The 10,186-nt window shown below is 66.0% G+C and overlaps 2 protein-coding genes across 2 annotated transcripts; both read right to left on the bottom strand.

Annotated features, from left to right (window-relative positions):
* Positions 1-555: 555 nt before the first annotated feature.
* Positions 556-2,576, bottom strand: PPIA (peptidylprolyl isomerase A). Its single transcript, XM_058820226.1, has 5 exons — positions 2,437-2,576; positions 1,462-1,492; positions 1,284-1,372; positions 958-1,130; positions 556-857 (listed from the first exon to the last, which is right to left on the bottom strand). Exons 1-5 carry the CDS (start codon positions 2,503-2,505, stop codon positions 722-724), a joined length of 498 nt encoding a protein of 165 aa, XP_058676209.1. The 5' UTR covers positions 2,506-2,576; the 3' UTR covers positions 556-721.
* A 661-nt stretch (positions 2,577-3,237) lies between these two features.
* On the bottom strand, positions 3,238-9,124 carry ZMIZ2 (zinc finger MIZ-type containing 2). Its single transcript, XM_058820225.1, has 18 exons — positions 8,983-9,124; positions 8,591-8,705; positions 8,300-8,502; positions 8,018-8,210; positions 7,683-7,937; positions 7,432-7,605; positions 7,277-7,342; positions 7,031-7,202; positions 6,311-6,455; positions 5,622-5,832; positions 5,441-5,546; positions 5,129-5,286; positions 4,987-5,054; positions 4,737-4,805; positions 4,376-4,620; positions 4,119-4,294; positions 3,787-3,999; positions 3,238-3,673 (listed from the first exon to the last, which is right to left on the bottom strand). The coding sequence occupies exons 1-18, from the start codon at positions 9,030-9,032 to the stop codon at positions 3,566-3,568; spliced, it is 2,727 nt and encodes a 908-aa protein (XP_058676208.1). The 5' UTR covers positions 9,033-9,124; the 3' UTR covers positions 3,238-3,565.
* Positions 9,125-10,186: the final 1,062 nt, after the last annotated feature.

Below are 10,186 nucleotides of genomic sequence, written 5' to 3'. Positions count from 1 at the left end.
GGGCCAGGAACCAGCAGTCCTCACCAGTGCCTGGAAAACCAGTCCATCTCCCAGAGCATCAGGGAACCAGCCCCTCCCAGCCGAGGTAGGCACACAACACACCTGCCTCCACCTGAGCCCCACAGCTGCCCAACTCAACCGGATGTGCACTGCAGGACCAGCCCAGAGTCCTTCAGCCCTCACAGAAACAGAACCCACTTCTGGATGGCTTCAGTGGTTTCATAATAAAGGCAGAATGATAAAGACAGACCACGAGCACAGTCGTCTGGGTTTGCTGCTGGTCGCTGGGTGTCACTGCCCCTCCCATACTTACAGGTGCAGGGCAGTGGTTGAAGCAACAGAACCCTTCCCCAGCTAAAAACAAGGACCCCCCATGGATCAGTTCAGTCCTCAGACCAGCTTACTCTCTTTCACTCTGGATCCTCCTGGGGTGCCTGGTGTAACCACCCCACCAGCAGGGGTCCTCCTGCCCCCTCAACACCTTCTATTCCCTCCCCCACCAGTGCCAAACCCTGCCCTCCCCAGCTGGGGACAGAAGGGAACCGCTATGGTGTGTGTAATTTAACTCGTTTTATTTAGACTCGAAGGTAACTGCGGCCCAGTGGGACCGTGACCCAGTAGAAACGCAGCAGTACATCAGGACTGGGGTGGGAGCAGGTGAGCTGCAGCGGGCTGTGGCACCCAGGCTGCCTGAGGAGCCGTCAGTCGGTGAGAGAAGGGTTTAGGAGAGCTGCCCACAATCGGTGATGGTGATCTTCTTGCTTGTTTTGCCATCTTTGGAGCCGCAGCGCTCCATGGCCTCCACCACATTCATCCCCTCCTTGACGCGGCCGAAGACAACATGCTTGCCATCCAGCCTGTGGAGAAACACCAGTCACAGCCAGTCCCATATCCGCCAACAGAAGACATCTCCCAGATGCAGACCCCCAGCTCCTCCTCCCACAGCCCACGACTCACCACTCGGTCTTGGCAGTGCAGATGAAGAACTGGGAACCGTTCGTGTTGGGGCCAGCATTGGCCATCGACAGGATACCAGGACCCGTGTGCTTCAGGATGAAGTTCTCATCTGGGAACTTCTCCCCATAGATGGATTTGCCTCCAGTGCCATTGTGGCGTGTGAAGTCACCACCCTGTGAAAAGGCAGTATTTCAGGGCATGGGTGCAGAAGAACACTCCGGAACTGGGTGCAGGCAAATGGCAGAACCAATCCATCTCCAAAACCTACCTGAGTGCCAGACTGCCTCACCTACCCACCCACCCACCGCAGCAGGAGCGCCACGCACCTGGCACATGAACCCAGGAATGATTCTGTGGAAGCAGGACCCCTTGTAGCCGAATCCCTTCTCACCAGTGCTCAGAGCACGGAAGTTTTCTGCAAAGGAAATAAAACCCCACCATGAACAGATTTGTTGAGTTTGGGGCTTGGTACAGTCGCCGTGGAGCAAAAGTTGTTTTACCAACCTGCTGTCTTCGGCACCTTGTCTGCAAAGAGCTGTAAAGACAGGAAAGGCATTTGTCAAATCCGGGCTGGCCACTGCCCCCCACTCCCCGAGGATAGTCCAGACACTGCTCGGAGCCCAGGGACCCCCGCCGGGTGGGGGCTTCTGGGCCGTGCCAGCAGCTCTAGATTCATCCCCGTCTCACACCGTTATCTGCAAGCTCTGAACTAACATCGCTCATCTCACCAGCGGTGCAGAGAAGGGTTCATTCTGCTGGCCTGGATTAAATTAAACATTAATGTGCCCAAGCCTTCCTGGGCGGGGCGCGCGCGCCGCCTCCCAGCGCTTCGGGAGGATTTTGGGCTGGATGCGCCGCCCGTACGGGAGCGCGGCCCCGAATCCGCAGCAGCCGCGGCGCCCGGAGCAGACCCGGCCGTGCCAGGGATGCTCTGCGCCCCGGGCGGGGTGAGAAATGCCTCGCCCTCCAGCGACAATCCCGCAGTGATCGGGTTGCCGGCACTCCCCGCCGGCATCCCCAGACTCGAGCAGCACCGCCCGGGAGCTCGACGCGGCTCATCCCGGTGCTCCGGGGGCCTTGCGATAAAATGGCGGCGGAGCCGCCACGGCCGCGACCCGCAGTGGGGGGGAACTGCCGCGCCCCCCCGGCCCGGGGCGGAGCGGAGGCGCGGCGGGAACGCGGCGGCAGCGAGGCCGGCGGTAACGGGGAACCAGCGGCACCGGACCAGGTGCGCATGGACTGCCTCGGGCGATGGCGCGCCCTGGGCTGGCACCGCGCCGCCGCTCCTGGAGCCGCCCGAGCGCGACGCTCGGGGCCCTTTGTTCGCCCCGCCGGGCCGGGGGCGCCCCAGCCCCGCAGCCACCAACGCGCCCCCGCCGCGCACGCGCGGCGCCTGCGGGCCCCCCACCGGCCCCGCGCGCCCGGCGAGGAAACGGCAGCGGCGCCCACCGCCCCTCCCCGGCCGCCTCCCGCGCCCACCTCGAAGGTGACGCGACCCAGGGGCTCGTTATTAGCGGCGATATCGAAGAAGACGACGGGGTTGGCCATGGCGACACAAGAGCTGAGTAGCAGACACTCGTCCGTATGGCGGGCGCGGCGCAGCAGAAGGAGCGCAGCGCCCCGCCGCCCCTTATATCGGGTTGATGAGGGCCCGCCTCCCTCGCAGAGTCGACCAATGGCCCCTGGCAGAGTGGCGGAGTGGCAGGGCAGGCAACCAATCGGCGGTACCGCCTTTGAAAGGGGGGAAGGAGGAAAAAAGCGCGGGCGGGGCGGGGGCCGCGGTCCGGCGCTGGGCAGGGCGCGGCGCGCATGCGCCGTGCGGAGAGCGAGGAGTGGCTGGATGGCGCAGGGGAGGCGGGCGCGGCGCTGGGCGGCCGTGAGGGGAGTCTCGGGGGATGCGGCGGCACCAGGGCCTCTGGGGCTTGGAGCTGCCGAAGCTGCGGCCCAGCCGTGGCCGCCCACCCCGCAACGTGCGGCGACACCCGATTGCCCTCCTCCGCCGTCGGACTGCAGCACCGCCTAGCCGGCCCCGGTTAATGATTGACGCCACAGGTCCGGTTCACCGCCCAGCCCGGCCGCCGCTGCTCGGCGATAGGGCAGGATTCCCTCGCTACTCGAGACACACCTCCCCCCTCTGCCCGGACGGAGGCCTGGATCCTCCCGCCACCCGAGGGCCTCCCCTGCGCGCTCAGAGGGGTGGTGGGGCCAGCCGCACAGCGGGATGACAAAAGATGGGGGACACGCGTGACCCTGCAGAAGGATCCTTTAATAGCCATCGGGGACATACAGGGCAGCTCGTCGCGGGGCAGGGGGAGCTGAGCTCCACGCCCCATGCCAGACCCGTGCGGTTAAAAGGGGCAGCAGCATTTGCACATTGATAGGAGGGCACGGGCAGCCCCGCAGTGACGCACTTGCCTTTAAATATGGGGAGTCTCGGGGGAGCAGTAGTGTTTCTACACTATGTACAGCCTTGTGCTTCTGGGGGGGCTCAGCCCATCTGTCCCATCGCAGCCCTTTGAGAAAGCCCCCACTGTGGGGGGTCCCAGCTCTGCAGCGGGCAGGGGCACACAGTGCTGCCCCCCAGCCCCGGGAGGGGGGCGAGGATGGCTCAGTTATTCTCGAAGAGAGAGAGGAGGTCATCGTTGCTGCTGCTGGGGAGGTCGGGGGGCCCCAGGTAGGAGAGCAGCTCGTCAGGATTCGTCAGCTCGGGCAGGAGCTGGGGGCGGCAGTGTGTGATGATCGGCTCCCCGCAGCTTCTGCCCACCCCCCTGCAGCAGCTGGGGTCCCGAGCCAGTGGCAGGACCCTTTTCCACCCCCCCGAGTACTCACCTCGAGGGCAGCCTCGGAGCCATCGCCCGCCGCGGCCATGCTGGGTGCGGGGGGGAAGACGAGGTCGGTGGTGTGGGCCGGGGCTCCCAGGGGCGGCCGTACCCCTGCGCCCCGAGAGTGCAGCGTGGAGCTGGGCTGGCTGCCCGAGGGAGCACTGTGCAGCCCCGTCTGCACGACGGGGTGGGACGGCTCCATTCGTCCCGCTGGGGGAAGCTGGGGTGTGCGGGGAAAGAGCATAGTCATGAGACCCTCCCTCCCCTGGGACCCCCCAGCCCATCCAGAGTGAGACATGAGGGCTTGCGGGGAGTCCCTCCACCTATAGCCCAGCTGACCTGTGCAGGCAGAGGGGGCACAGGAGGCTTCTCAGGGGCCAGAAGGCTGCCTGGGATGTTGGGCTGGTAGGAGATGGAGGAGGGGCCTGGTATGAAGTCACTCAGCGTTGAGGGGCCAGGGACACCAGGGGCAGCAAAAGGCTCTGGGAAGCCCCCAGGACCCAGAAAGCTGGAACCTGTGAGAGGAAATGGGGCAATTGGGGGACACACACACAGGGATGGGGTTCAGTCCTGTCCCCCATGGGTGCCCCCCGTACCCGGGGTGCCGTAGTCGGTGGCAGCCCCCACTGGGGGTTGTGACAATGCTGGGAAGGGCACAGAGCCAGGCCCCAGGGCCGCAATCATCTCCATGATGTTGGGCAGCACCATGTGTGCAGGACTGAGTGTCCGGCACCGCTTCAGCGCTGGCCCCTCCGGCTCCTCCTTGATGTGGACGTCAGGTTTGATAGGGACAGGTTTCCAGCTGCAGGTTGGGTCAATGGTGATCTCCTCGTGCTCTGAACTGGGGACAGCAGGACCACAGGGGAGGTGAGGCTGGGGGCACTGGCTGCACAGCCACCCCTGGGGTGGCACAGGACTAGGCATGGATGGACAGACAGCCAACGGGAAGGCACTTACTTCTGAATGTAGATCAGGATGCCCAGCATGTACTGGTCAACCTCCAGCCCCTCCAGCAGGGCCGTCTTACTGCAGGCAGAGAGAGAACAGAGTGAGGTATGGGAACCCCCACCAGACAGGAACCTCCCCCTAAGGCAAGAACTGTTCCTCTCCCAGGGCAGGAAATAGATTCCCCACAGGCAGTGAAACACAAACCCATGCCCTGCAGGCCGGGACAACAGGGCATGGCCCCATTGCAGACCCCACTCACTTGCAGACAGGACACCGCCATGTCCCCCTCTCACAGTTGAGCTGCAGGTATGACTCCAGGTCAAAGCACTGTGGGGAGAGCAGCAGTTGAGATGGAAGAGGCAGGATACTGGATACAGCACCCTGTCATCACCACGCCCTACCTGTATGTGCCGGCAGTCATGACCCCTGGCTGGAAGCTGGATCCTCCGGAAGGTGATAGGGCATTTGAGGGACACCTTGATGGCTGTCTGCTCCACACCATCCTCACCATTGGGCCCTGGTGTCCCTGGGATGGTCCCACTGCTGAAGTTGCGCTTGACTGGGAAGGTGAGGGCGAGGGGCACCGAGGGTCAGAACCAGGACCCTGGGACGGGGGTGGCACCGTGGTGGCACCTGGGCAACACGGCAGCATCACCCCCATCCTGCTGTGGCCTCCCTGCCACAGTGCATCCTGCTAAGCCCCAGGTGCTCACTTTTGGTGATGCAGTGCTCAGCGGGGAGCAGGCGCTTCTTGATGAGCCCCTGCAGCACCGAGCGCACCGAGGGCCGGTGCACCAGCTGCAGGACGAACAGGTGGGACTGTGGAGAGACGGGAGGCTGAGCTGCGGCCCCAGCCAGCACCCTCCCTCTCCTGGTACCCTCCTGGTGACTCACACAGCAGCAGGCGGTGACAGTGATCTGGATAGTGTTTCTGCCAGGCTGGCAGACGTGCTTCAGGTAGAGTGGCTTGTGGGAGGTCTTGTTGTCACCACGCTCGATGGTGAGCGGCGTGGCGTTGACGCTCACCTGCACGGAGGCCGGCCAGTTGGTGTTCATCTGCCGGTCCTCGTGGTGGTAGCACTTGAACTGCAGCTCCAGGTCAGGCCTGGGGACAGGCAGGGTGTGGGCAGGGGGTGTGTCCACATGTGTCACCACACCATGCTGCTCCCTGCTCTGAGCCATGCAAAACCATGCAGTGCTAAGCCATTCCATGTTACACTGAGTCATATGGCACTGTGACAAACCCCAACAGCAGCACAGCACTGTGCCAGGCCACACCACATCCCACCAAGCTGTGCCATGCCAAGCCATGCCCCAAAGCACCAGGCTGTGCCACAACGTGCCAAACACCATGACACCACGCTGAACCACGGCAGTACAGCTGTGCCAAGCCACACTTCACACCGTGATGCAGGGACAGTGCTGTGCCCAGCCATACCAGGCCACACATCCCCGTGCCACATGGCACACGCAGTGCCCAGCTGTGCTGCCAGCATAGCCCCACTCCACAGCACACGGTGCCATAGAGCACCCCCCAAGCAGCACTGTGTGACACTCCAGAAGGTGCCCCCCAGCATCCCCACCTCATCATGAGGGTTTTGTAGACAGAGTCACGGAGCTGGAAGACGTGGTTGCTGACAGCCAGGTTGTGCTGCAGGCGGAAGGGCTCCAACACCACGCCGTCCCGCACCGGGAAGGTCAGCCGCAACTCCTCGCCGGGGGCCGGCCCTGCGGGACACCGCCATCAGGGAAAGGACACCTTCCCCGGGCGTCAGCCACACCCTGGCCACGCCCCAGCCGCGCTCCGCCCACCGCACAAGGACCCACCTTGCAGGGAGCCCAACCTACGCGACCCTGCCCACCCTGGACACCGCGCCCCGGGCAATACAGGAAGCCTCTCCCACCGAAAGCGGCCCCACCCCTGGGGACCACCCCCCTCCCACCCCTCTGGAGGAAGCCCACCCCACTGCAGATTCCTCCCGCTCGCTCCAGGAAACCACACCATAGCCAAGCCCCTCCCGATCCACCCTAAAAGCAGAAGCCCCCACCAAATCAGCACGCCTATAAAGCCCCGCCCCCCGAGGCCACACCCTTCTAGCAAGCCCCTCCCACTAATCACAGGCAGCCCGCTCCTGCCTCAGTCAGCCCCCAAACCCTGGCAGTGGGCACGCCTCTTCTCTGAACTCCCTCCCACCTTCCATTTAAGGGGAAAAGGCCATGGAGCTGTCAGGAGCGAGGTCTGCACCGTACACACGGGGGTGATCTCTGCAAAAATCCCCCTCACCCGCAGCAGGGACACCCACCTGAAGGGGACGCGTGCAGGGGGGCAACGCTGGGCTTCATGTCTGCCAGGAAGGGTGACTTGACATCCTGCCCAGGGGACGCATAGGCGGGGATGCCACTGCCTGGTGTCATGGGCGGCGTGGGGTTCCCGGCCAGCGGCGAGCTGGGGTAGCCCGGCAGTGACCGGCCCGGCTGTAGAGGCAGCACGTGCCCTCAGCGTCCAGCCAGGCCAGCAGAGCCCCCGCGCCGCCCGCTGCCACACTCACCCCATTGATGGCTGCTTGGCTGTAGGTGCTGAAGCTGGCGCTCTGCCCATTGAACTGGTCAGCTGGCTATGGGAGGAGAAGGGTCTCCAGGGGCTGGCACTGGGGCATGGTGGACACCCAGACCTCCACCCCTTGCCCACGTTCCCCTGTGGTACCTTGTAATAGGGTCCAGCACTGCCTGAAGTGGAGAGGTACTGGCCCACACTCTGCTGCAGCCTGTGGCCAGGGTATGAGGGGGACGGAGCGGAGGACTGGGGGGCGCTGGGGGCATACTGGGCACCAGCTGCAGCGTACTGCCCACCCTGGAGGTACTGCTGCGGTGGGTATCCCTGTGGGGCCAGGGAGTCAGCACCAGTGGGGAAGGGGCCCAACCACATGCCATAGCCCTCACCAACGCGGCACTCACCTCATTGGAGTACCCGCGCTTGAGGCCCTGGCGGGGCAGCTGCTGGCTCTGGGGAGGTCCAGGGTAGGTGTGCTGAGGCACTCGCTGCCCACCATAGAGGGGGCCAGTCCCGGGCGCCCGCACTGGGCTCATGCTCACAGGGGAGACACCAGAAGGGGCCACAACACCTGCCATGCCAGCTGGGCTCATGCTGTTGGGGCCACGGGGTCCAGCATGGGGCAGGAACTGGTTGCTGAAAGACTGCCCTGTGCCCATCTGCAGCAACAAAGAGAGAAGGGTCAGAGCAGGCCAGGGGGGCTGTCAGCTCCCCAGTTCTGCCACATCCAGGTTCTTACCGCACCATACTGGCTCAGCTCCTGGCTCTGTTTCTCCTGCAGTGCCGCCACCGTCGCCGTGGCTGTGGCCGTGGCTGTGGCAGCAGCAGCAGCCACAGCAGCAGCTGCTGCTGCCTGGGTGAAATCAGCAGTGGCTCGGCTGGCATGCGAGGCGAGCCCCATCCCTCCAGGGCCACTCGGGCCACCATTGTAGCTGAAGAACAGAGAAGCAGTAAGGGGAATGCAGTGGCCCTCCCTGCAGCAGGGCACATGCCAAACCACAAAGAACAGGGCTGGCCTTACCTGGCAGCGAAGCCCGGCCCATTGGAGTAGGTGTTGCGCCCATAGACACTGGGCTGCACATAGCCCTTCCCTGGGGCCCCCTCAGCAAAGGGCTGCTGTGGCAGGAATGGTGGGGAGCTCATGCCCGAGCTGGTGCCTGCCATGCCAGGCAGCAGTGGAGTGCTTGAGCTGCTTCCCCCAGGGCCCATGGGGCTGCCAAAAACCTGGAGGGCGCAATGGGAGGCAGTGGGTCAGGCAGGGGCAGTAGCATCCAGGTGCGAGGGAGGCCTGGGGTGGGGGTGCTGCTGGTACCTGGCTCTGGGAGGGGTTGCTGACACCCCAGACAGTGGTTACCACGGAGAGGGATCCCGGCGGCTGATTGGTGCTTGGTTGCCAAGGAACAGCCTCGTATGCAAATGAACCATCACTAGAAAGAAAAACAAATTAATGAAGATGAAGGACAGAGGGATGGAAGGACGGAGGGATGGAGGACTTGAAGAAATGGAGAGATGAAGAATGGAAGGGATGGAGGGACAGACAAGGGGATGGACAGACGCATGGATGGAAGGATGGAGGGAGGGATGGAGGGATTGAGGGAGGGAGGGAGGGAGGGAGGGAGGGAGGGATGGATGGATGGATGGATGGATGGATGGATGGATGGATGGATGGATGGATGGATGGAGGAACGCTGCCCCGGCGCCCACCCGTGGGGCGCAGGCGGCAGCGAGGGTTTCATGGGGTTCATGGAGCTCATCAGCGGGTGTGGGCTGGGTCTTCCGAGGCCGCGGCGGGCACTGCGGGACGGCGGCACCGTCTGTCACTGGGGCTGCGGGAAGCAGTGGAGCGGCGGGTGAGGGGCGGCCGCCCCCGGAGAGGGCCGGGGCGGGGGGGCAGCCCGTAGGCTTCGCGACCCCCCAGCCTCCGCGGCCGGGGCTCGGCGTCCGGCCCGCGGCTGGCACGGGGCACCGGCCGGCACGCGCCGCCCCCGCTCCGGGCCGCCCCCCCGCTCCGCGCCGGCCACCGCGGCGTCAAAGCTCCCCGGGGCGGCGGGCGTCGGGGGCTTCCCCCGCGCCTGCGGGCGGGTGGAACCACGGGGACTTCCCGGGAAAGGGACGCGGCCCCGGCCCGGCACTGCGCCCCGCTGCCCGGGGTATTTCCAGCCGGGCCCGCCAGCGGGGGGCCGCGGGGGTCACCGGCGCTTTCGGTTCCTCCCGGCGCCGCGGGAGGGCGGCGGAGACGGGGTCGCCGCGAGGAAAGACAAGGAGAGGGGAACACCCGCGGCGGGCCTGCCCCGGCTCCCGGGAGCCGCCACCGCGGAAGCACCGGCCCCCGGCGCCCCTCGCCGGAGGTGACAGCCCCCTCCGCTCCTTCCCCGGCGGCACCGCAGGGACAGGCCCCAGGGCCGGGCCCCCCCATTGCCATGGCAACCACCCCCACCACCCCCGGCACGGCGGGGGGGGCCCGCGGGGGCACCGCCAGCCCCGCCCGCCTTCCGCCCCGTCCCCCCGCCCGGCGCTCCCGCTCTCACCGCGGCGGCGGCCCAAGATGGCCCTGGCGGCGCGGGGCGCGCGCGGCTGCGCGGAGGCTGCGCGGGATCTTCAGCCGCGCGCGGCCGCAGCTCCGCGGGGGGCGGGGCCGGGAGGCGGGGCCCGGACGCCGCCGCGCACAATGGGGCCGCGCGCTCATCAGTATGCAGGCCCCGCCCCCGCCCGGCCAGGCGCGGGTAGCCGAGCGCCGAAGGGTCCGGGCCGCGGGGCGAGGGCAGTGGGGGAGCGCGCGGCCCCGTGTGCGTGAGGAGCGCGACCGCAGCGGCGGCACCGCCAGACGCGCGGGCATGTGGCACCTGGCACCGGTGTGCGCGCGGGGACACCGTGTGCGAGCCGGTGTGTGACTGCGCGGCCAGGGGGA

The sequence above is a fragment of the Ammospiza caudacuta genome, chromosome 26 (assembly GCF_027887145.1).
Source record: "Ammospiza caudacuta isolate bAmmCau1 chromosome 26, bAmmCau1.pri, whole genome shotgun sequence".
Taxonomy (NCBI): domain Eukaryota; kingdom Metazoa; phylum Chordata; class Aves; order Passeriformes; family Passerellidae; genus Ammospiza; species Ammospiza caudacuta.
This window is presented reverse-complemented; position numbering and strand designations above follow the sequence as displayed.